We start from the raw sequence: 27340 nt of genomic DNA, 5'->3' as shown, positions 1-27340 counted from the left end.
TCTGAAGAATATTTTTTTGTGTGTTTTTGATTTATCATCCTGTCCTCCCTGATTACCCAAAACAATGTTAGTCTTGATAAAAGCAAAAGGACCAACACTATAATCATTCAGCAGCCATGTTAGTGTCAACTTTTCATGTTGAGCTGATGATGGCACTAGAGGAGAAGTCAGGTGATCACTTCAGTCAGTGGGAACAATGAGTGTGTGTACCAAAATAATGGAAATTCATAGATTAGGGAATTCTAGAGGATAAAAACCTTTGACCTACTGATGGTGTCTGAAAAGTGTTTCGCATCCTCTGGGGAAGATGGATGTTGGTATTTTTTCACTCTGCATCAGTGCTGAAGTAAACAACCAATCAACACTGTCACTCCTAGAGACACACTGAACCAAAAATCAACAAGCTTCCCTTCAGTACCCAAACCGAGACATCTCTTTAACCCATGTAATAGTGTGTCTTAGGGAATTACACATTTTCTTTTGTTAGTTTAACTAAAATTTTCAGATAAAGAAAATAAATAAAACTTTCTAATCCTGCAGGCACCTTCTGGTAATTTTGGTGGCAGGACATTCAAAACTATACAAATTTCACACAGCTATCAGTAATATTGGTAATAAAAAGGTACAGTGTAATCATTGTAATGTAAATCTAAAGTAGCCATTATAATATAACAAGGACTTTTATTTATGTATTTGAATATTTGCGCAGGTCACAATGAGGGGCACCTTGACTTTTACTTCACTGGAGTTAAGGCCAGGACTCTTTTTGTCTCATAGATTATGACACCACGAACATGTAAAACAGAAATGCTTGCTTATGGTTCATTTCTGTCCTAAAAGCTGCAGGAAACAACATCTGAAACAAAAGCAAACCCAGCTGCAACAATGTGAAGCAGTAAAATGGGCTGTTAAAGTAAAAGAAAAAAAAGGAAAAACAGGAAAACCTGCTGGATTTCACTACGTATGTGTTGAATTAGAAAGGAAACTTTTAAGTTACTTAAGTTATAAAACAAACAATAAAATGAATGCAAATTAAGAAACATTTCTTCCTGTCCGAATTGGTCATTTTTTTCCCCCTTTTTGCACGTTGTGTTTTTAAAACCTGTGGTATAAACAGACATTGATTACTTATTTACTTAACTCATATGAACAATATTTTTCATGCAGCTAATTGTACTTCACTGATTTATTGATTTCTGCAAAGGGAGTGTTTCTGGATGTGTTCTTTAACTACTTTTACAGATGACCATTTCCTGCTTCGTCTGACCTTTTCTTGTCTTCATCTCTTTTACACTAAATCTATTCAACACTAAGGCGTGGAACCTGATTATTTAACCTGCAAAGGTGAGCAATTTTTAGGCGAAACGCTTGTTGTTTATGTTAAACTCTTATGTGATCAGTCATCATGATTGCACTTGTTGGCCTGCAGGTGTGGCCTTAAGGACCCGTGTGAGTTCTGCTCTGTGAGTCAGCCAGTGTGTCGCTGGTTTTTAACCTCTCTGAGCTCTCTCATAAACCCACACGTGTCTGGTATTAGATTTATATACTCTAAAAACCAGGGTTATGTTAAGTCAAATGTAGGAAATCATTTTCTTTCAAAATGTTTAAGCTGTGGTGTTAGAAAATGTTTCATGGTGTATTGTTGGGAGGAAACCTGTCGTTCAACCAGAAAAACACGACAAACTGGCGCGAAGCCACCACCCCTCTTTTCGTGGTGACTCTGTCCAATGTTTCCTCCAGTTCAGGAGGACCTGTGGAGTTGTTGAAGCTCCTGAAGCACCCCTGGTGTTTTGTCTTATTGTTGTAGTGAAAATAAATGAAGTAAAAATCCAAACAAAGCCTAATGAGGCTTAAGCAGTTAGAGACAAAGCAAACACAACTGTCGTGGTGCTGGGCTCACAGTCATGCAATTTCCAGCGTAATGAGCCAGCAAAGTGTTTTAATACACACCATTTCAGCAGGCCATCTCCAGATACTCCCTTGATAACAATGTTACTTACTAAGTGTTGTTTGTAAATTCAGAGCCCAAAAAGACAGAATGCAGATTGTATTCAATTATGAAAAGTGGCACTTGATGCAGGACAGCTTTTTTGTAACAGAAGTGGATTTTTCATATGATAATGTTTATGTATGTCAGCACTTGCATTCGTCCTCACACTCATTTACAAAAAGACTGCTACTTTCAGAAGGAAACATTGCCACAGCAGTTCAGTAGCTCTGCCCGTGGAGACTCCTCACCACACTTTAATTCTGTGATTAGGAAAAACACACTTCAAATGCCAGCAATGTCTCATGAGTTGGAAAACCCCAAGTTCATGGTTTGTAACTCAAGCTGACATTTGAAAATATTCTTGAGGTTAACTTTTTTTGTTTACTCATCACTCACCAACCCACCTACCCACTTAATGTCAGACCAAATAAAAGTCCTGCACATGACTTCCTTGAAATAAGAAATATTTCATATTTGTTAAACTTATCAGTGGATGAGCAATTTGCAATGCTCCATATTTAATTTCCAGAACTCTAATGAATGTTCCAGTTACTTTGTACCACTTTGTACTAATTCTACCCGGGCAGAGGCCGTCTCCTCAGTGACTGTGTGTGTGTGTGTGTGTGTGTGTGTGTGTGTGTGTTAGTGTGTGTTGTATAGCTGCCCTGTCTGAGAGCTGGCTCCTGGGATCTCATGCAGTTATGTTGCTGGGAAATGTGTGTCTGCATACTGTGTGTGTGTGTGTTTGTGTGTGTGTGTGTAGTACCTGAGTGCCAGGTGGCCACCTGAGGCCCTGGGCTGGGAGAACACCTGCCTCTGCACTGCCTGCAGCTCTGTACTGTCCCAAGTGTTTCAGCTTAATGTTGTTGTTGTGTAACAGTTACAGTAACACACTGCTTAAGGAGGCATCAGAACTAGTCAACACTTTTCCGATAGCCTACAGTACTCTACATCAAATCTACTACTTATTACTAGTTCTACTGCACTATATTACTATCAAAGGATATTTCAAGTAACCGCTCTCCACCTGCTGGAGGTGAATGCATGTCAACTGTGTGTCTCTCAGGATTAACTTAACTATGGACATTCTGGACAAGAATTATTCAGAGATTTACTTATTTGTCTTTTGTTTAATTATTTCTTTTTTCAGGGCAATTTAAGTTGTTAAATAATGAACATTAATTTAAAAAGTTGACAAGAAAGCAAAAAAGTAGGGTAGAATCATTTTGTGACATTGGAAGTTATGCCCTCATTACAGGTTTGTTTAGACCAGGACAGGTTTGTAAAAAACAAAAACAACTCTATCACAACTAATCATAATATACAGAACAAATCTCCAGTTTGTGCATTTATAGCACATGGAGAGACAGGATGAACAAAGACACAAAACATGTGGTCACTTCATGTCAACGCCACAGAGAGGTGAGGGATAAATTCCCCCCCACAGTGACAGCTGAGGACAATAAAACACTGCAGCCTCTGTGCCTCAGCAGGTCACGGTGCAATTTTACAGGACCAGGCAATTACAATTAAATTATGAACAAACCATTTACAACTAATTAAATTGAACTCAATTAACCTGCTGTAGCCTACCTGAGGAAAAACCCTTCCTCCTGGTCCATGTGGACTTAAACTGGGTGCTTACTTGAGACAACAGATGACCTCGTGTGACCTACACCTTCTCTGCTGTCACACTGGACACTGGAATTACTTGTGCCACTTCATCCAGAATTTTGAAGCTGGGAAGCGTTCCTCTCAGGGAAGTGATCACAGAAGAAGAAGAAGAAGAAAGTGACATATTTTGTCATTGGAGGGAACTCACTCCAACGAAATTCGTGCTCTGCCTTTAACCCACCCAAGTGACGTGCACACACACAACAAACCCGGGGCAGTGGGCAACCGCGTGCAGCACCCGGGGAGCAGTGGGGGTTAGGTACCTTGCTCAAGGGTACCTCAGCCATGGACACCGGTACGGGGAATCGACCCAGCGACCCACCGGTTATGGGTCCGATACCCTAACTGTTGATCCAGGTCACCAAAGACTCTCTGAATGTAGGATTTCCTGCACGCATTTGCTTCATTGTGGTCACCTTAAGTCCTCCGATCTGTAGCTCTTCAACACACTGTCAGCACTTGGATAGTGAGACGGTGCATGTGAATTACTTCATGTTATGGTAGATCACCTGGTAACAGCCATGGCTAACCTTTGTTAAATTTAATGCCAGCCTGAAAATAAATTTGTATGTACAGATATCCTAGTAACTAAGTTTGTTAATCCACCCACATAAGGCAGCTCAATCCTAAATAAACAGCTAAAGTAAACCTGCTACAAGGCAGGTCCAGTTATTCTAGCTTGGCAGGAAGTACTTCTCATCTTAGCCACTGCTGAATTTCACATAATTTCGTCATCTTTTAAATCACATATTTAATGCATCAAATTACACATTTAAACAAAAGGACTAGTCTAAGTAAACACATTTTGTTTGTAGGTAGTTAGAGTAAAGTTAGAGTGTTTTACGTGCATCATTTCAACATTTCTAACCATTGTGTACAAGAGTATTGTGCTTATAGGCCCCAGAAGTGTCGGGCTCTCCCTTCTAAAGCCATCATTGCACAAATTGTTCACTCTTCTTGCTGCAGTCCTGCTAGCTTCATTTGTGTAGACCCACACATTTTAGCATGACATCACAAGCATAATAGTGAGATCAATGACGAACAGAATGACATTATTTTGAGGCTTTGTCATATACGCGAATAACTAATCAATCACAATGTTCTATATTGTGTTGCACCAGGACAAGAGGCCATTTTGTAAATATTGATTTTTTTTTTCCTAAGGTATGAGCTTTACCCTACAGTGTTGAATGTGTCTGAATAATAGATTTAGCCCATTTCACCGGCCTTGAGTCAATCACTGCGCCTGGTTCTGTGTTTTCTCTGGCTCAGCTCTCTCCTTTCAGAGATCCCATTCAGCTCGGAGCCATCTACAGCGAGAGCAGTGAGCGATGAATATGTTCTGTTCCACTCAGTCTTTATTTTTAGGTTTGAGTAGACTTACAGATGGCCTACATAAAAATGAATAGGGCTTCATTTTAACAGCGGGGCAGAGAATTGGCCGGCGTGCCATTGTGTGGTCTCCATTGTGGGAATACGGGGGAGTTTGGTAATACAGCCTGTCCCTCGAATGTCCTCGCACACGGCCAACCTGATTTTTCCATGATGATTTCTGAAATGGGTTTGTCCTCGGGGTTTGCGGCTGCGCTGCCAGGCGGTCGGAGGTCACTGCTTCTGAAGAGGTGTCGCGATTGTTTGGCTGCTTCTCGCCCCCCCAAATGATTCACTGACTGCAGCCTGTCGTCATTTCCATCTGCTCAAGCCCTCAGTTAAATTGAAGAGGACAAGAATGAAAATTTGAAGAGGAAGCACTGGGAATTAAAGTGGAGATATTATGGGGGGGCTCTCCCCTTGAGATCAAATTAACACGAACCACATGAGATGTTCTTAAGACCAAGACGATGACAGGAAAATTAATCAGGGAAATTAAGGATTATGAATAAGAGGTGGTGTCAAACTGCTAACATACTAGTCTGTTAAGTATGCTGGATATTCAAAGATTGCAGTTCAGTCTTGTATTTAGACCTCAGTGGAAGTCAGTGTTCCCTTAATCTCTGATTTATTTTTAGAATAATAAGTACCTCCTGCAAATCCTCATCCATCAGCTATCCATTTATTTTTTTTCTCCAATACTGGGAACAGACTACACCAAATTTTTGCCTTACATGATGATCACTGTGTCAGATTAGGCAATCATAGAGTCATAAATTTTTGGTATGACTTGGCTTAGAGAAATGGTTCACTACCTGCTGGCCCCTGACCAGTCATAGACTGAGGGATGTACAAGGGTAATGGAGAAATTCTCCTTGACACTGAACCCCAAATTGTTCCCAAGGGAGCAACTTGCATGGTAGCTCATAGCATTTATGAGTGAAAGTGAAGCTGGAACCTTCGCTCTGCGGTAATCAAGTACAAGAGTGAGAGTGTGTGGGTGCAGCATGTTGTACATACAGATGTGATTAATTTGGTATAAAGCTCCTGACTCAGTGAAATTGTCTCAAGTTCAAAAATTCTTGTTGTTGCATTAGTTGTCTTCAGCTACTCAGAATGAAAAAAAAGTCTGGCCTGATGGTTACTTTCATTCTCGACATCATTAGGCGAATATGGTGCAACAGCGCGCTTTATAAGAAATATTTTCCTTTTTAAATTTTTTTTTTCTTTTTCATTTAAAGTTACATTACTATTATTATTATCATTATTACTCGTGTTTCTTTCCTTTTTTATATATTTTCTTCTTTAACTTAAACTTTTTTCCTATTATTTATTTATTTATTTCAGTTTTATTTAGTTGCTGGTCCATATTGCAGAAAAATCAGTTTATGTTTGAAAGAGGAGAAACCTGTTGGTTGCATGTAGTGTCTTCACAAGAGACCTCACTGACGTTACATAATAGGCTTTGGCAGAAAGTGCAACACACTTGCCAGGTCATGTAGTGGCATTATGTCCATTACTCACTCCAAACATTACAACCATGCTGCATGTCAGTGGTTTCAAACCTTTTGAACATGTGTAAAATTTATCCAGAAATTCACCTGAAAAAAACGTTAAGTTGGAATAAGTAAAAAAATAAAACAAGTTCATTTTGTGTAGTGCAATTATTCCTAAACTGTGAGCATTACTCTGCTGCCTGCAGAGATTTGCTCCCATTACTGCGCTCCAACACTGAGGTTTGGCTCACAGTCTGCATTTCAGTTCATCCCTATGGGTGCTGGATGGAGTTAAGGTCAAGACTCTGTGCAGGCCAGTCAACTTCTGCCACATCAAACTGAAAAAAAGAAACTTCCTGTTGAAAGAGGAAAGGGTCAAACAAACCTCTGACACAAAGTTGGAAGCACACTCATGAAAAATATCACTGTATGCATCAAACATTAAGATCTCCCTTCAGGGGCCTATAACAAACCTTGAAAAACAGCTTCAGACATTAAGTGCAGTGGATAGTGTCTGCATACTTTTGGACATACCTTATGGGAAAAAACAAACCCATTGCAGCTGCTGTCAGCCTACACTTTATCTCCTGTTCTCTCAGACCAAACAACAGCAACCATCAGACTCCACTTCCTGCAGCTGACATTTTCTCAAGGTGGCAGGTTTCTTCACAGCTGAGTTAATGAAAGTGACTTTCCTCACGCCTCCCGCGAAGGCGTCTGCTGCACGAGGCGCGCTGCAGATGGTTTCAGTAAAAGACAGAAAAGAGCTTCTAGGCTTTTACTGTTTGAAAGAAAACGATGGGGCAGGGTCGCTATTTGCATCTCATTCAACTCCCTCACTCTCTCAGGTGGTCTAACGCAGGATTACATACAGATGATCAGCTGCAACCGTATGCACAACACTCCCATGATGTCACATCCCTGCCCAGTAAAAAACATTTCTCCAAATTTTATGTTGTTTGTAGGTATGGAAATATTGTCATAGGCTGATAAAACTCTTTAGAATCTCCTAGAAATGCTTAAAACAAGGCTGTTTATCAATTCAGAAAAAAGCTGTTGTAATGAAGGGACAGGAATGAGTTCTAAGAAATACATCTCGCAATGATAATCATCAGCTTTTGCAGTCTTAAGTTGATCTATCTAACAGCAGAGCAGATGCAGTGAGTCTGACTGTAACTAATCCCGCCACTGAGAACAGGCTCCTGGATTTATCCTCCATAATCTTGCAATAAGAGTTTAAACATTTGAGCTATCCCACAGTCCTAAACACTGATTGTATCCTCCAGAGAGTGGTGGAAAACACTGATTACATGTTTACTTCTTGACACTGTGTTCATAAAGGTTTACTGAAAATCACTGCTCACATAACCACAGACAAGGCCACAAAATCAGAGGTAGCAGGAAGTGGAAATGCCTGACAGATATTTTTCCCTCAGACCCAAAACACAGATAACAGGGGACTGGATATCAGTGGGAAGTCCAGTTTGAGACATTCCCACAATCCCACATTTGTCAACATGAAGCTACAGAAGTTTAAACTCAATGTAGCCTCTATGCGCATGTTTTCATATATACGGTATATATATATATATATATATGTAATATATATTTCAGCATGTGTCCATTGAAAGGGAATGTTTTACGACCACTGACAAAAACATCTGTATTTAGTCTAACTTGATATATGGTGGGTTTTTTTTAACCCTATTTTCAGTACATGGGGTGGTTAACTGCTAATTGGCAACACCTCCAGTGTTGGCAATATGCATTAAAGCCTTTCTGAATGAAGTGTTGACATTATTCCCCTGGGCCTGCAGTCCTACCAATGAAGTGACAGTTTATGAAATACAAACTTAGAACTGTAAGACACTGAAATTATCTCTCTATGGCTAATGTCTAAATGCTTTTTCCAAAGCCTTTAACACACTCCAAGGCAACCATTCATTTGCTACAAATTACATTTCTAATTTACAAAGGCAAATGGGTTTTGAAAGAAACACGATGTTGGTGTGAATGCATCTGAATGTGTTGTATCAGCAAACCATTTACTGATGGCATATTTCATTTGCTTTTCAATTTCCAATACATCTGATTTTTCAGTATAGTATATGTTTATTTTTAACATGAAGTCGGCGTTATAAACTAGTGGGTTTTTGAATTTCTATTTGGGGTCGTTTAGTGAATGACAATTTCAAGTTGAATTATGGGAACATGTAGGAACCAGTAGTTTGGAACTTGGCACCTTTAGGGGGAAAAACCTGAATATGATATGTCAGCCTCTATTGCATCACTCTTGACTGTTATTTTATCGTTCTGTCTTGTGTGGACTCTATGAAGGTATAAGACAAGTACAGCATCAGTGGCACCAAACAATCCAAAGCAGAAATCAGACATTTCCACCACAAACACACCTCATCTGCACCTTCCTCACTGCATCGTTGGCCCACAGAGCAGTGCGTTCTTGACCTTCTCCTGTAGACTACCCCGCTGTGTTTGTGACATCGGCGTGTGAATGCAACGACAGCACGTGTTTACGTTTTTTGCAGCAGGTTGATGAAAGGAGGCAAAGTCAGCGGCGAGACGGAGGGAGGAAAAGAAAAACTGAGGAAGACGAAATGAGGAATTGAAGCAGACAGCAGGAGAGGCAGAGCGAGGCGAGGAGCAAAAGACCGTGTGAGACAGAGTTTTCTTGGCAGAGCTCCCCAAAGCGCTGCACATTCCCGCAAGATTAATTGAAGCGGTTTGTGTTTTTGTTTTTTTAGGCTGTGAATTACCTCCAGATTACAGAGAAACAGCTGTTCACCCACTTCCCCCAGACCCAGTCTGTGATTATGCATCGAGTGACAACCAAGACAAACATCCAGCTCTCAATCGAGCCGCTCCGACAAAACCTTCACGCCTTTTTGATGCTCTTTCCATTTCAAACTGTCACTCTTTTGCATAGCGATCAATAAAACAAGTCAGGAACATGGCTACAACGACAAAGAAATATTTATTAAATCTTTTTTTTTGTTGTTTGTTTTTTGTTAGTCATAGCTGCTCCAACACGTGTATTTACAAAGAAATGACCTTTTTGTAGAAAATTCTAGTGAGGGGTTGAGCAGGAAACAGAATAGTTTAGATGAGTACAGGAGAGGATGGGGCTCATATAGGCACAAGGTACAGTTACTACAATGTTAAAAGAAGTGTGCAGTTTTGTGGCACATCCATGTCTAGTTTAGGGGGGAAAGCACAGATGTGGTAACAAAAACTTTCCCGATATTTGATGCATTGACAAAAGCACACATTCTTTTGTAAGCGACAGAGGATGGAGAAGAGACATTGCAAACTGGGGACACAGTGGTGTTAGCTTCAGGCTACATGGTACCAAAATCTGAAAGTCCTTGTGCTTGTAGCACAGTTTGTTCAATAAAACATGGAAAAAAAAAACCCCTCATAATTCAGGGTGGAAAAAACATTTTCTCCTGCTGACACAAAGAAACACAATGAGCTTCTACAGCAAGAAAAATCAATTACATCTCCTGAATCTTGCAACATCGTCATCACAGCAATCTTAACAGCAGCTTGGCTTGGAAACAGCTGGAGGTGAAGGTTAGCAAAAGAACAGAAAAAGAAGAAGATTCTGCACCTTAAAGACATTTTGATGTATCAATACAATGAATAAGAGTGTTTTTGTTTTGTTTTTTTAAAAAAAAGGGGAACAAAAACAATTATTCCAGAGACGTCTGCTCTTTCTTCAGGCCCTTTGATTGATGATTGTAACCTGACTGCACCGCGCGTTTGCTACATCCCTTGTTTTACAGATAGAGGGTGCAATGTTGATACTCTTTTTTTGTTTCATATAAAAGACATTTAAAATGAAACAAAGATTTTTTTATATATATCAAACTGTGAACTTTTTTCTTGCTAAGAACATTAATGTGTCAGTTAAATCGCCCTTCAAAAGAGGTGTGAAAAAGAGAAAATATCTAACACTGTATGTTACAACAGACTAACTGTTGGATACACAGTATCCACAAAACTAACTGATTGGTTTTTCTTATCACACCGTGGCTAAAGGCAATGATTTCAGTGACAGTGGACTCTTAATGTTGGCTGAACTAAAAGGCTGGTAGGTGCGAGGGGGAAATGATTTAATACAGTAGTAGTTTGTGCTCTCGAATTAAAAATCACCTCCTGAAATTAATCAGTATATTTAATACACTTATTTGCTCCCAATTCGTAGTACTGGATAATACACCCAAATGGACAAAGTAGTAGGTCTCTGTGCACAACTTTCTGGAGTCCTCTTGGAGGAAAACTTTTAACACATTGCTTGCTGTAGTTGTACTTGTCCACAAAAAATTTTAGTTACACAGACGTCCATACAGAGGGTACACGTACGTCCTCTGATGATGAACTGCATGTCATGCAGACCCTTACGTGCAGATACTTGCAGAATTACTTTGTAAAGCAAAAATTTTGCACATCAACTTCTGTTTACACAGAGAGCTCTGCTCAGTCTGTGAAAGCATTGCAAAGGGTGTTGTGTGGCTCTGGAGGATTCTTTTTTATGAAGTCCTAAAAAAATAACAGTGATGATGTCATCAGATCTTTCATATCCAAAATAACCAATACGAGGGGGGTCCTGGTGTCTTTTCTGTACAGACGCCACTTTACATAAAAAGGGCAATTGAGTCAGCCCCCTACACGCTACTGCCATCGCCTCTGTAACTCCGTAACTGTCTCACTGACACACCTTTAGCCATAGAAAACTTGTGCTGCTGCATTTGAGAAAAAGTTAACCCTTCCCGATTAAAAAACAGTAATCTTATTTTTTTTTTTTAACCTCATGTTAGGCATGGACACATCCCTGAACTTTAGGAAATTCGCTTCTATATACAACACTTGTGTTATGACAGTGATTCACAAAAGCAATAGTGTGATAGTAAAACTACATTTGTGACATTTTTAATGACAAAGTTTGAAACACAAATATTCTATGTTTTCTGCACCCTGATAGCACATCAGATGTTTTTTTTTCTTCACGGACTTTGTTAAAAACAATTACAAAAAAAAGCAACATCAAAAAAAACAAAAAAAAAACATCATCAGCAGTCAATTCAAGCAGATAGATAACATCATACTCAGTGTGTTTGTATGATTGTATCAAATAAATTGTGTGTAACATGACCTAACTTAATGGTAAGTGTACTGACTTTTTATTGCCTTTCTACTAGACTTGCAGACGAAACCAGAACAGAAAAAAGCACGAGGACTTCACAATAAATAGGAAAATACAATTTTGCCTGGCAAAATACCATATCCTCTTCTACGCTCCGTTCAAATATTTTACTGTACACCCATGTTGGCTGCTACAATTGAATTACGTGACTTATTAAAAAACAAATACATTAATCGATCATTAAATCGCCCCTATCCAAACACTAAAAGATGAGTGCTTCTTTAAATTTTCTTTTTTTATTTACTCTCAACAAGGGTCCTCCACAGTCCGACATGATGCATCTGACTCCTTTTTAACCTGAGAGGAAGGTTAAGTCGTCAAAGTCCTGCCTCCTACCCTCACGCCCCTCTCAACAGCCTCCTCGCAAAAACATCCACTTTTTCCGTCAGCCTCCGCGTGATGTGTCGCTTCTAGATCTTCTTCGAAACTTCTTCCACTTTTTGACGTGAGATTTAATCATGTTACAAAGTTGGGGGTTATGTGATGTTTTGCTGAAAACAAGAAATGTTAAATGTCTGTAAACTTTTGAGGGATCCTGCTGTGCTTCTTTGCCATTCAAGCTAAAGAGTGTACTGATTGTGTAGTTTGTGTTCTCTATGTGTATATGTTTAAAAGCATGTATGTGTGCTTGTCTTTAATGCAAAGAAATGTTTAATATCTGCATACTGTGTATGGTAGCAAGGCGAACAGATCAGAGACGCTACCTCTTTCATCTCCGGGTGCCTCCACGATCAGCACCCACCAGAAAGTCAAGAATCATGCTAGTTGGCCAGTCAAAAAAAAAATAAACAAGAAAAAAAGAAAAAAAAAAGGCTTCAGTTTTGAAGTCCCTTCCTCTCTCTTTTCACTAAGAGAGATTGTCAGTGTTTCTTTTTTAAAAGTGCTCCTTGAGGGGAGAGGTTGCAGGGTAGGGCGGCCTGTGGTCCAATCAGGACAGTCTGATGGCGGGGGGGGGGGGAGGGGGTGGGGTTTCCTCAGACTGGGCGCTATAAAGACAAGACAGCAGCCAGGATTATGAGGGCGGAGCTGAGCAGGAGGACTGAAGTCTGGTGCCGACCAGCGGAGTTCACATCCCTTCGAGCTGGTTCTGGTGACTCGTGACTGATGTCGTCTGAAGGCAAAGAAATTAAAATGATCATTATTTTAAAAAGTGGTGCTTTTGTCATCTGTCTCAGTTAACATTGAAGAAACCAGACACTGTGAGCAGGACTCTTCACACAGGACTAAATGACAGACAAAAATATACAACAAGGCAATTACCAACCAGGAAAACAACAGTTTTACTTTCACATCTCAGTCATACTGGAAGCAGCCAAGAGATGGTAGCTTAGCTAATCACAAAGACTGGTAATAGCAACAAGTTGGGTTTTACAAGGGGTTATGTGCTGTACTGTCTCTTAGATGGGAACAGGGACCAGGTCCACATTCTTTTCGTAATTACTTCGGTCGGATAGTCTTGTTCAAAAAACACTCTTTTCCCATTGTGATGGATCTCTTTCTTTTTCCAAGCAGATCTAAGCACCAGTTCTTTAATTTTATATTCCAGGAAATAGACGATTATGGATCTTGGGTTAGATCGTAGGCAGTGGTTTGTATTGCAGTATTGTGCTCTATAGTAAATATTCCTGTTATTAAACAAAAAACTGTCTATCATTATGTCATCAGCACAATGCAAAATCAACCTGACTTAGTTCTACATACTTAATTTTGTATCTTTTCCACTTCTAAACATGCTGAATACATTTAGGAGATGGTAAGGAACTGAGACAACTGATGACATTTTGACATTTTTCTAGGCAACAAGTCGTGATATGAAACTTTATTTATTATCTGATTGGTGTGACATCTGACATGATGTACAAAATGAAAAAAAATTTAAAGGAAATGAAAAGAAAGGAATATTATCATTTCTAACACACACACACACACACACATTGTGTACTGTTTATTCTCACCAACCTCTGGGTTCCAGAGAGTTGTGACTGTTGTCATCAAAATCGACCCCTTCCTGCACACTGCCAGAGTTTTTCACACAATTGTCTGGAAAAACAAAGAGCAGAGAGGACATGTGAAGATTAGAGAAGTTGAACGTCATTGGTCCACAGTCTGATTGCAAGATGGTGCACAACAGAATGGAAAACTGGACAGAGCAGACACAACAGTCCGTGACTCACTTTGAGGTCTGACAAAGACTTTGAGCCGAAGGCAGCTTCTTCTTCCCTTGTCGTCAGTGATAGACGCTGTGGAAGCATCACGCAGAGTTAAACAATTTGCCAACACTTTCCAGTTTAGTAATACTTCTTGATCTCTGATCTAATCTAGGCATTCATTATTGTGGTTCAAATTTGTTCAATAATGAGATCATCATGAGTTTTCAGAACCAAAACAACTGAACAAATTAAATTACATTTTAAAATTGCCCTCAAGAAAACAGCTTTGAATGTACAAACATTTAAATCAAAATGGGGTCAAACAAGAGACATGGTTAACGCAAACACACACATACACGCACACACACACATGCACGCAGTTCTGTAATAAAGATTAAAATGTCATTATTCAATAACACAATCACCTGTCTCTTCAGTTTCATATTAGCAGCTAATCGCAAAACACCTGCAAGTTTAACTGGCTGAAAACAAGACACACCGATTTCAAGATCTGTTCAACTGCCAAAACTGAACAACAAACAGCGACTCAAACTTTAAATAGGCAAAACTCTTGTACAGCTTCTTGTTTTCACACGTTTAACATCTGACGCAATATTTACATTAGTTAAATAAAAGGTTGTTAAGTTATTAAAGAAAAGTTTTAGTATTGATACCGAAACTGGGATACTGTATATGCACAAGCTTATGACACCCAGTCCTACCATGATGTACACAAGTATGTCTCAAGCATCTCCACAATATCTCTGATATTTTTGTATCTGTTGTCCAGAATCCAGAATCACTGCTGCTTGTTAATTCAGCATGTAATCAGATCATCTATACTTTCAATGACTGACAGACAGACCTGTAAAAGGTTTATATGTTACCTCAAACACTTTGACAACTGCAATTTTTACAGTATGTCCCTGGAACCTCCTTCCCGTTTACCTATAGCATGTCTGTACTGCAAGTTTTGATAGTAGCGAAGGTAGTTGCATAGTCTGATTCCAGCATATATTTTGTGGTCCTAGTTCTGCAAAATCACTCAACATTCTCCATCCCTCTCAATCACATCACAGCGTCACCTGAGATCTCTTCACTCATTGGTTAAGCAATAAAAACTAACAATCTCTGACAAGGTCGATGGTTTCTTCATCAGAGGTACTCTACACGTATCTGCTTTATATACAGTCTGAAGGGTTTTATCTCGCCTTCTGAACTTCCCACTCATCCTGATGTGAAATGCTCCATATTTTATGATACGAAACAACTCAATGTCACCCTCATATTTCCAAGTCTAATTTGGACAGGGGCAGCCATTTCTGCAGATGTGTGTCATGCTGTCATGCTCACCTACAAAATCTCATTTCCTCTGTTTCCTGATTGTGAAAGGCAATCATTAAAAAACTTTTTTGTGGGTTTGCTGTGATTGTTTTGCAGAGCTACCAAGACTGATTAGTTTTCAAGTAATGTTAGAGACCAAGTAGCTAATAGAGCGCTGAGGTAATCTCCAGCTGTGACGAATGACTTCAACTTCTGTCTGCACTTTTGTCAAAAATATTTTCATGTTTTGTCTTGCTGTATCTTCATCCAGTGACAGATTTTCTCCTTTCTTTTTCAGAATTTTCCTCATGGGCCTTGATAGTCTGACTTCTGTCATTTCCTGTTGGCTGCCAAATCTGTCAAACACACACAAAACCATGAGTGTGTATGTTCGTGACCATGTGCTGGGTTAATATGCATGCATGTATGTGGTTTCTCGAGTATGTGCATCTGTGCTCAGACGTGTCCATAGTTTGTCCACAGACACTCTTCTATCCTTTCACTCAGACGCTGTGTGTGTAATGGATTCTGACCCAGCAGTGAATTCCTGATAAAAGTAAACCATGTCAGTGTTTCCACTGTCGGCAATGACTCTGGCTCTTATTTCAAAAGGCACTTTATCAGATACCATACGGCTGTGAGAGGAGATCAAAATCATCTTTAAAACTTCACCATGAGAGAAATATTAGAATTGAAGCAGCAGAGAGGAAATAAACGAGAGAGAAACGGTGTCAATCATGCTGCTTCTGTCTGTGTCAGCGAGTATCAAGTAACTTACCTCACACCCCAACGGTGGCTGGAACAGACGGGAGAACTCACTGTCTCAGTTTCTGTCTCTGAACTCCACTGGACAAAACCTTCTCTTTCTTTTGCTTTATGCCTCTCATGCTCCTTCTGTCTCTATTTCCCGACTGTCATTACCTCTCTTTACTTTGTCTGACATATAAAGACACATTATAGGATAAAAGAAAGGAAGCTTTGCTTTGTCTCAAGCTCCCAGCTGGAATGTTATATGTATAAAACTTTGTCCAACTAATGGTCCATAAGCCAAAAACATGGTTTAAACTGACTGAAATGTCAGTGTGCATAAGGTTCTGCTATGCATATTTAAGTTGTACTTAAATAAAAACAAAATAGCAAGTTCAGATTCCAGACTTTCTGTAGGTGCACCAGGCACCAGAGTTGTTGGCCAGTAAGCAGTAGTCTTTTGGACGGTGATGCCTCTTGGAGGGATGAAACTCAGCAGTTCTTGTTTCCCTTTGATAAGTGACCATGGTGTAAGCAGAATAACACACTGAAGTGTCATTCATTAGGAGACATACACATTGTTGTTACTTAATTGTTATGACATCTTGTTATTGCTTAGATGCTTGTTCTTTTGTGTGTTTTAAGTACTTTTGGCTAATTACTTGTTTCATTACACATTTTTTTGATTTGGGATTATTTGCCAGATGAGCTCTCCTTTATGAAATGTTTTTAGATCTGAGGGAGATTCTCCATCTTCATCCAAAATGTTTTCTTGTTTGTGAATAAAATGTCCCTTTTTTTTGGTTTGTCCAACCCCTCTACCTTCATCTCTTTCTGACATCGTGTGACACTGTCTTTCTCTCTTCGCACTTTCTCACCACCATCCCTTCACAGATTCCAGAGCACACAAAATTACCCAACTGTCTCTCTTCCTCTCTCTCGTGTCTGCCGCTGAGGTCAAAGTCTGGGTTTTCTGTCCTCGAGCAACACAGTTGTGCTTCACCGCGACTGTAACTCCAGCTCTCCCTGCAACCCTAAACCCAGCGTTACTCAGGTCATTCGGCAGCCGCCTCACCATGGCGACGGGACGATGGTGAACCACCTGGTCACACGTTTGGGCACATGTTACACATTCAGCCATGTGCTGTTGGACCTGTGAACTTTGCACACATCACAAATTCAGGACTGGCAGCACATACCACTGAACAGTCTGGAATGCCGTGTAAACGCCAGGCTTTAATGCGACTGTGAGGTGAACTAGACGGATCCTGATAAAAATACTGCGGGATCAGATGTTTTTCTTGTGATGATCAGTTTATCTTGGGAACAAAGCCTTTTGTCTTTCCTTCAGCAGTGGGAAGCTAAAGGGAAACTGTCAGGACGCTGTGCTGGCGGGGTTCATGTCATTATCAATGTAGATCTGCACTGGCTGTACAGAGCGGGACCCTGGTGTTTGAAGCACAAGCGGCTTTACAGGGAGACAGTCATCTCTCTCACACAGGGAGAGCCAGACTCTCAACTGTCTCCTTTGAAAATTGGATTTCTATCCCCCGAGATTAGGATCAGGCTTTCCCCGCTCCACTGAGGCTCTATTAGAAAAACATGCCGCCCTCTGAGGCTACGAGAAGCTCGCAGTGCAGGCCTCGTCGTCATTTCAGTGACCTTTGACCTTCTAGGACCAGCCGCAATACTGATCCCACACTAGGGTGGCTTTCCTCCGGGTGTTTGTCTGACTGCCAGACGGGCATGCTCTTAGCCAAGTGCAGGTGTCATCTATTTGACGTGGCCCCACCCGCTCTTCCACCCTGCCTGGGGCAAATGACGATCACCACGGTCGAGGACAAAGGAGCGTCTGTCTTCGTTGAGACAAGCAGACATGAACACCCCATCTACCCCCCCTTCAGTGTGTCATTTACATGGCTACTTAACAGGTTCCCAAACCATATTATATGTATAACACTAGTACTAACTATCAAGCATTGTTAGGTGGTGTGAGAGCAGCAAACAGTCAACATGCAATCTGACACTGAGAGCAGCAGCTGATAAAACACACCAACATTTCTGCATGTGGATGATGCAGCTGGGAATAAAATAAGGATCTAACTGGATAAAAGTGTTTTCATGTGTGACAGTAATACTTGTTTTCTTACTGACAACAACAGAAGTTTAAAGGCCCCAAGAAAGACTCATTAAGAGAGTGAATAAATTATGACATAATGTAAGCATTCAGTTTAATTTTTTTTTTTTTTGTTTTTTGGCAGAGATAATGTGAGCTGCGTGACAGTCGGAACACCCTTCAGCAACTTAAAGCTGCCTCAATGCTGCCATATTCTACAGTAGATCAAATTACTATGTGTAATGAGAAAGGGGTCGCTCGTAATGAGAAAAAATGATCACTACTGTGCTTTTCCGCTGCTCTCCGGGGCATTTCAGCATCTTTTAGCAAAAGGCTTAGTTTTTAATCAGCATGCATCTTTACTGTTTTGGTTCACTTGCATCAACCTTGTTTTTAGCCACAAGAGGAAGCTGTTCAAAAAAGCATTGATAAAGTCATTGCACTTCACCAACACCACACAGCAGATATTCTAAATGAATAGCTAAAATGAAAGACAGCATTTAGCAGCTAAACGCTGCCTTCTGGATAAAAAAAAAAAAAAAAAAGCAATAAAAGAAGAGTGAATATTCGACTTGTATTCATCAGATGACCAGAAATTAGCTTTAAAGGAATGCTAATGTTGCAGCAGCTGAAGCTCATGGGTAATGTAGTATTTAGAGCCATTCATCACACCAAGACAGGTGAGTCAGGTATTTCTATGTGAATGAACAATGGTTACTATTCAAATGGGAATTTTTTGGCATACATAATTCCAGAAGTAGCTCTTTTTTCCCAACTACACATCTCTGTACAATGTGAGGACAAATATGGGTATTATGTGAAATGTCCTGGCTGTCAGGCTTTGGTATTTTCCCGGAGGTGTGTCTGTCTTTTGTTATTTCATCCCATGCTCAGATCCTGTGTTCTCTGAAGGGAAAACAGTGTCTTTACTGAACAAGGTTTTGATGGATGAGTCATGAATCTAAGTCAGTGAGAGACAGTCCATATGGCTTGAAACTGCCTGAAGCCATATGGACTGTCTTTCTACCTCTTTCTTTCTTTCTTTTTTTTTTCTCTCTCTCTCGTTCTCTCTTTCTCTACCCCCCACATCTCTGTCTTTGGATGATCAACCATCACCTAAGTCTACCTAAGTCATTCTCAGTTTCACATCAACCAGAACCACATGGCCAAATAAAGCAGAAGTATGCAGTCTATGACTTTCCAAAGAATTGCAGTAAAATCAGCTATTCTGTGGAATGACTAACAGCACACCACAATTTCCCCAAACAATACTGACACAAAAATGCCTCACGCAGACTAGCCAATAAACACAAAAATCCAACAGAAGCAAGGGTAATACACCACAGAAAACAAGTTTAGATTTGGTTCAACATGCATGAGGTTGATGCTCTCCTGTAACGCCATCTAAGATCAGAAGTGTTGAAAGTTATGAGAATAAATTCTGCAGTGACTGAGATTTTGCATTCCTTGTATTTAGATTCTGTTAATCTTCATACCAAATGGACCCAACTTCATAGTTTATTCTTAATTTCACAGAAACAAAATGTGTCAAGTTGGAATTTAATGTGGATCACAGGGTTGAATCACTGAATGCATTTTAACTGAGAAAAAAAAACATCCTTTGAGACTGGGCAGGTGAGACAAACTGTATTTTCTAAATGAATTTGGAGTTTCAGGCAGTTTTCTGAAACACCTGCTGTCAGTCTGGCTGCAAGGCTGAAAAGCTGCTCCAACTCTGAAGGAGAAATGGAGAAAAAAACTTTCCTCAAAATGTTCCTACCAGTCCTTGGATTTAGACTTGATATCTTTATTATGTACTTCGCCGCGATGCCAAGACTGTGCTCTCTTTTCACTCTTACTATGGGTTCCTTCTAAGTTTGAAGTTCCTCTGCCCAGTGTCAGTTCAATACCACAATTCTGCCATGGAACACACTGTATCTCATTTATCCCCTCTCTTGTGGCCCTGCAGGGCCCTGACTTCACTTATGGAAACATGACTTCCCAGCTGTTTGTTTTCCTGACCGTGTCTTCTCATGAGGAGGAGAAAGCTGAACTCAGCCAGACACTTCAGACAAGACCTCAACAGTAGAGATGTTTTGCTCCCCATGACTTGTATTTTGGCTTGGCTCTTACTCCAAGGATTTGGAAGAAAAGAACAACAAAAAAAACCCTGAACACTGCTGCTGCCTTTGTGTGAGATTCCAAGATGAAACTGATATCTACTAATGTAACTCCCCATTAAAACTGGGTATTTTTGTCAATCTTTCAGCACTAATGCTGTAACAATACCCGAGTTCATCAAAATAATAGCTTTTGGGCACCTTCCTTTGAGATTCATACACAAACTTTTTTTCTATTTTTCTTTTCTTTATTTCTTCCCATTTTGCACTCAGCTGAAGAAGCCAAGGTTGTCAAATGATAAACGTTTAAACACAAGCAGCCTTACCAAGTGATAGTATTTATATGATCAAACAAAAAGTAAAAAATGACGAAGTCGTGCTAATATTCGTTACCAAATTTCAGTATTTGACAGCTTTTGATACTGAGCAGCATGAATAAGTCTCTGTCTGTATCAAAAGTGCAAAACAGAAAACAATGAAGTGCATACTCACAGATATAATAGTACTCTCTGCCAGGGCGAAACTCAAAGCCCAAGGAGAAGGGAGTGAAGAGCTGAAACTTCTCTGAGAACTTCAGCGGCCCATTTGGAGCCAGAGGCCTGTTGCACTCCCAGCGTTTGAAGCCCTTGGCCGTGTGGTCACACGAGCTGTAGCCGTCATAGTTCACCATGTAGAGGATGTAGCGCTCAGCCCGTTCGTCAGAGACCGGGCCAGTGTAGTGCGGACAGTAGACGTCAAGGTAGTCATTGATGCAGACGTCAATGTGGTAATCGCCCCGATAAAACCTGGAGGGGAGAGAGTGAGAAGAGAGAGAATTGTGAATATATCAAACCTGTGTGAAATACCAAAGCACTTAGAAGTATTTTGGGGCAAGTGTCAAGCCATTAAAGGCAAATTATGAGTCATTTGCAAGTCTTTCAGGTCTGTGAATACTGACCAAGTTATTTCAAAGCTTTCGTCACTTAAAGTTACCCTTTGGAGCTTTTGGCCACTAGTGGTGCTATGGGTTTTTATTATTTTTTTTAGTTTTTATTGTTTTTAAGAGTTTTTATTTTGCCACATACAAACATGTGGTTGATGCAGTGCATTCCTGCCGATGGTTTCGGACTCCTTCAAAAGGCAGGTAAGAAAAAGAGTGGTGGTAAGAACTACCTAAACAATGCAGGCTTCAAAATGATCCAGAAATTGGCTTTCCAAATGCTTTGAGGACAGACATGCATTCGCGTTTGCTAGACCTCAAGGATATACACAACAAATTTTGGTAAGTAATACTGAAAATAAACAGGGCACCTTTAAATCTACAACCCTGGAAGATACATCAATAAAATTATGTTTTCATTTACACCAAAGACACGTGACCACTTACGCTTACATGGCTGAATTTAACTGTGGTTATAATCCTCAGTAAGGATGGTTTCCAACATGTAAGCAATAATACTAATGTGATTAATCTATTACCGGCGAGGTGGTTGTTCTGCATGTTTACATGCAAAGATAATTCCCAGCATCCTACATCCATCATTTGATCACTCATCTTGACCTTTATTTAACCAGTGAAAATGTGCTGCGCAGGCACGCTCTCTCTACAGCAGCCTGCTTTGTGTTTCCTGCACATTTAACATTCAGATCCCCTGAAGCAGTGCTTTGCACAAGGGTACCTTGGTAGCAGCTGTTTAAATGTGAACATAGTTACTCATTGATTTGTTTGGGGAGTCTCTCGTCATAATGCTACTCGATGCTGCGTTCTCCAAAGAGTTATGAGTACTCCAACACCTGATGATGAGAGATGATACTATGGGTATCTTAGAGAGGCCACAGCTGAGGTAAAAGTTACCACATGCGTTCTGAAACTGAGGCCACACTGTGAAAGACATATCCAGGCTACCACTGGTCTGGTATTGTTTACAAGAACTCATCATGTCAGTCTTGATCATCCAAAGCCTCTTGTGAGACTCACCCGAATCCCCCTGCAGCACAACCGCACCGACAGGAACCTCTTATGACACACACTAGTCAGTCCTAAATCATATATCAATGTTAGTGCTCAGCAGCGATGACTTATGCTGGTGCTGAAATTAAAGTCCCCTAGTATTACAGGGCTAATCCCTTGGTTAGCATGTGCCTTTAGCAGCTTTAAGAGGATCCCTCTGTAGAATGAGATTTTCATTAGCCCAATATGACAGCTTGATGTAGAAGCCCCTTGTGGAATCTCCAAGTCTGGGAAAAGAAGGCCTTTCCTCAAGACTCGCCTTGAAACTGCCTCAAGATTTTTTGCCTGGTGCGTACTGTAAACCAAGTGGACAGGAGAAAGTGAAAAAAGTGCAGCGGCGAGATATGCCAGGTATTCATTCCTGAGGAGAGTGATTGGAAACATATATTCCCATAGGCGCCATATAAGGTTGCATTTCTGAGGCTTTTAGCGGAGACAGATTAGGCTTGGACAGCCGGCTGGTTGTGTCTCTATAGCTGCTAATGGCCCGTGGTTCAGTATCACTGACATACTGCGGATGTCTTCAATGCTCCACCTCTGTTCATTGACACAGTGAGGGCCGTCAGGGGAGCCAGGCCAGGGACCATGTTGGAGCGAAGCAGGCCAATGATCTGATACGGGTGAACTCACTGGAGCACCAAGGAGGGGTTTCACCCCGCCGTTTCACCGTTCACAGATCAGATATTACACCTACTCCTGCTGTTCACCAAGGGAAAGGGAGTACCACTGAGCTGATCTGAGGCCAGGTGAGACAGGGAGGGAAGGGTTGAGATGCAGCTGTTGCTGCTGACATGTTGGGGCTTCAGGAGGCGCGAGTTAGCATAAAGGGAGGTGTATGTGGGCCTACTGGGGGTATCAGGTTGTCGTTGTACAGACTGTAAATATGCTGCAGGATTAGTGGCCGTCCTAGTGGGTTTGCAGGGGCCACAAACGAGCGGATGTGTGTATATACATGATAGCGAACTGTGGGGGTGTCTCATGGCATCAATGGCCATATTCTAATCTTTTTCTCTCTCTAATTATAGTCTGGTCAAACGTGAAACCAAAGCTCTTGTTTTCTCTCAGCTTTTTCTTTTTTTCCTCCCTTCAGCACCAGCTGAGCTCTTTGGCTCCAGGCAGGCACAGCATGGCTTCCTTTAGCCTCAGTTTCAGAGCTGCTCACTGATATTATGACTGCCAGGGGTCAACCGGCTCCACAGTATCATGTCGTCAGCCAGAGGCACTGTGGGATAGCCTCCTTTGTCCTCCTGTGTCTTTACATAGTTTTAAATGTTAGTTTCAGTCTTGCAAGGGTCAGTGGCTGTCAATCAAACCTGACGTGGGAGTAACAGCTAAGATTAGTCAGGATTAAGAAGGGTTTCTTACAAATACCACTGTGAGAGAGATGTGGGATAAACTTTTTGAAAGTGATGATGATCCTGGATGATCGTGTTCGGATACATCCTGATTGTGTCTGGAGTGGGGTCAGCATTTGCACCATCAAAGACCCTAAAATTAGTCTGCAGTGACCACTTCTGATTGGATATCACTTCTGCACTCAATAGAAATCAATCATCACTACTCAGTGCTTCATTGCATTCTCTCTCTCTCTTCTCTTCTTCTCTCTCTCTCAGGGATACATTTGCAAATTAGTTTATTTAAAGAGTTGCTGAACCTGATGCATTATGATCCTTAAGCAAAGTTCACAGTATATTTTTGATGTGATTTTCTTGTCAAATCAGTTCATGCATGCAATGTTTGACTTAGCCAATAAAACTGCAGCATTAAAATTATACTTTTTTGCTTAAAAAACTTTCAGAATTCCTTTTCAACACTGTACATCACATTTTGACAGCATCATATGACGTCTGGTCAGTGAATTTGACAGTCTGACAACATTATAGTTAGGAAAGGCACTTTCGTCATTAAGATAACTACACTGCCAGAACAGAGGCGCCACTCATGGCATGACCAAAGCTGCATTTAAGCTGTATTTGAACTACATTTAGCTGGAAAGGCGGTCTGAATTCGATCCAAACGTTCCTGCCACAAGACATCAAAGCAAAAAAACATACTGCAGAACACTATCCAAAATATTGTGCCATGGGAGGGCATTGCACTGCAGTGCTCCTACTTAGTGACAGACAAATGCAGTTTGGGTGATCGGGTTTTCATGATCCATGGGTTTAGATAGCAGCTCTGAACAGTGTCATATGTGACCAAACATCTGCAGCAAAGAGGCTATGCACAACAAAAATCTAAAGTATGGGCTGTAAGGTGTTTATTACAAAAGATGATGAAATGCACTGAGAGAAGCAGGAGTACCAACAGATCATCCAGATGTTTTCCAGATGGAGGATATAAGGACGTTTTTGAGTGGCAGAAATGAAATATTGTTAAGACACAGAGTCATAAACACAGCCTGACTCAAGATGTGGATAAATGATATTTAATCTCTCAGTGTCTTCTTCTGCTGTTGTCTACTCTAATTTCTACTGTCTCTGCCCTCCATAGACTCTGAGAGCATCGGTGACACCAAACCCCCAATAGGCTGGACTCAATTGTGAGAAACCTTTATTTACTGAGATACAAACCTTCAGAAATATGTGCAATCTTCAGCACCAGGGTTTCTTCATTTTCATTACCAACAAGATTTATTCATCTGTTTTTCTAAATGGCTTTGCTGTTATGGGCGATTTAGTGAGTCATTAAGCCTTCACAGGGCTGATAGAGGCAATTTAAACAGTTGTGTTTTCCTGTTGGCATTGTTCTGAGCAGCAAGGCGCGGCGAAGGCTGATAGAGGCTTTGGGGGTTTTGATAGCAGGAGGCAGAAAGAATGATCAAGCCATGGTTCAGAAGTTCAGCACCGGTGTCAGTAATAAATGTGTCATAATGAGCCATTAACAAAATAAAAGCACCTAAATCCTAAATCGATTTGTTTTGGGGATTAATGATCCCCGATTGGCTGAATTACTCACGGCCAGTTGGAGGGGCTTATCAATGAATCAGTAACTGGAGCTCTTAACAAAGCACACATCTATGGATAATCCCTCTTTTCAGTGAGCTCCCCTGCTTGTTTGCTTTCTTTATCCCCTTCTGTTGTGTTCTTGTCATTGTGTGTCCTGGCACAGGTAAGGTATGTTAGAGCCAGTATGGAGAGAGAAACAGACAAATTGAAAAAAGAGAGATAAAGGCAAGGATAGAAGAGAGAATAAGTGCAGAGTACAGGAGTAAAGAAAAAAAAGAGGAGAGGAAGAGAAGAATGTAGAGAACAAGGAATATGAAAGTATATATAAAAGACAGAGGGAGGCTTGAGGGGAACTTTCCACTACTTCCCTCCCTAAGACAATCTGACAATCAGGTAATTACCCATTGATTATAAGTAAATAAACTTTAAAATGTCTGCATGAGAACTTTGTCTCTATTTGTTCTATTTATTACACAGTTCTTTCCAGGAAACTTCCAAGGAAATTATGAGGAAGTTAGAGAGCTGCACATCCCATAAACGTGTTACCATTTTATTTTCCAACTTGAAATTCTAAATACTGTTTCAAAGTCTTCTCCATATTGCTTGGAAAATAATTCTGGGCCAAAAATACTAAATTCTTTGTGTACTTCTTTTTTCTTTCTTTCTTTCTTTCTTTTTTTAACTTTGCTGGCAAGAATAAAAATACTAATTAAAAAATGAAAAACTTCTGCATACTATCTCCCTAAATACTACTCGATCTAGATAAAAAGATAAGAAAGAAATGGAATCAGTTAAAATTATTTAGGCATGGTTTTAAACTGTTGAATGTCATTTCAAGGCTTGCTAATACAATCCAATTTCTAGAGAAATACAGAAAAGGTGAATAATAAACAAAGGAGTGAGGAGGAAAATAGAAGAAGAGAGGAAGTTAGTTGGGAGAAGGAGATGAGTTGAAAAAGGGGAAGAACTGTAGAAAAGGAATATAGAACACAAGAAGAGAGTAGAGAAAAAGAAGACTGCCAAGGAGTAGAAGGATAGGAGGGGAGAAGAGGGCTGAACTGACGACAAAGAGAGGAGAACATACGAAAAGTGAGAAGAGGAGCAGAAGAAGAATGCAGACAAAATGAGGGTGGAAGAAAGTAGCACAGAAGAGGAGGAGGAGGAAGAGGAGGAGGAGGAGGAAAAGCAGAAGAGGATAAAGCCCTCCTGTTGTTTTCCTCATGAACACAGTTGGGTCAGACAAGGGGCAGCTTCCCAGGGTTATTCCACAAACAGAAAAGAGGAGATGCTTTCAGCCCACAGAAACACATGAAGCTCCCGTCTTAACACACACACACACACACACACAAACACACATGCAGAGATAATGTCAACACAGAAAGACACAAACCGCAAACTGCAGACCTCATACTGCTTCTATATCAAGTCCCTCAATTTCCTCCTCCGCAAACCGATGTGTACTAACTGTCTTTTTAAACCGTAGAAATGTGCAGTTCCTGATTACAGCCTCTAGGGGGAACTCTATATGGGGCCAGAAAAGGGGTGATCAGGCCCTAGTCATGTGACTTGATGTCACCAGATGGGGTCTGTCCATCCTGATGCCCTAGGGGTTGGGAGGTCTCGATCACCCTCCTTCCACCTGTCCCATCATTCATAGCTCTTTTGCCGTTGGGAAGTTAAAGCCATTATTACTTAGTAGTCTAATTACATACACACATCTGCCTGTGGACTCACAAACACATGCGCACGCACACACACACAGAATGTATTTAAACACATAATGTGTCTGCCAGGGGGCTCAGTCTGACTGGGCGTTGACAGTGGAGAGATGGGAAAAATGGAGCCTGTAAAGTATGGACAGTTCTCTGTTTCTCTGTTTTTTTTCCTGCTGGGAACAAAACCAGAGGAGGTGAATAATTGGCCTCAGATTGAAAACACATTGCTGCTTGTGGGAAGGCACCTCAGATAGTTAAAAACTAAAACAGAGGCTGGTGAGGGGAGGGAGTGGAAGCAGAGACAGGAAGAATGAGAGCGGACCGTCTGTTTATGGATCCTGGTGGTCCTGACTGTGCCAATCACTAACTTCAATGCAGCTGCAGCCCCACTTTGTGCCAGGCTGAGTGAATCCACACAGACAATGTCTTATGTAAAGCTTCATGTATATTCTAATCTGTTGGTTTGCAAATGAGAC

At 40.7% G+C, this 27340-nt stretch overlaps 1 protein-coding gene across 1 annotated transcript in view; it reads right to left on the bottom strand.

The window, feature by feature from the left end:
• Positions 1-11311: 11311 nt before the first annotated feature.
• Positions 11312-27340, bottom strand: part of LOC124051436 (ephrin-A5b-like) — a 66164-nt gene continuing 50135 nt past the window's right edge. Inside the window, exons 2-5 of the mRNA XM_046374809.1 lie at positions 20704-20996; positions 13930-13995; positions 13715-13795; positions 11312-12866 (exon numbers count right to left, since the gene is read on the bottom strand). Of these exons, the coding sequence (XP_046230765.1) occupies positions 12742-12866; positions 13715-13795; positions 13930-13995; positions 20704-20996 (565 nt within the window). The 3' untranslated portion in view covers positions 11312-12741. The remainder of the gene's footprint in view (positions 12867-13714; positions 13796-13929; positions 13996-20703; positions 20997-27340) is intronic.

Source organism: Scatophagus argus, chromosome 20 (assembly GCF_020382885.2).
Source record: "Scatophagus argus isolate fScaArg1 chromosome 20, fScaArg1.pri, whole genome shotgun sequence".
NCBI classification, from domain to species: domain Eukaryota; kingdom Metazoa; phylum Chordata; class Actinopteri; family Scatophagidae; genus Scatophagus; species Scatophagus argus.
This window is presented reverse-complemented; position numbering and strand designations above follow the sequence as displayed.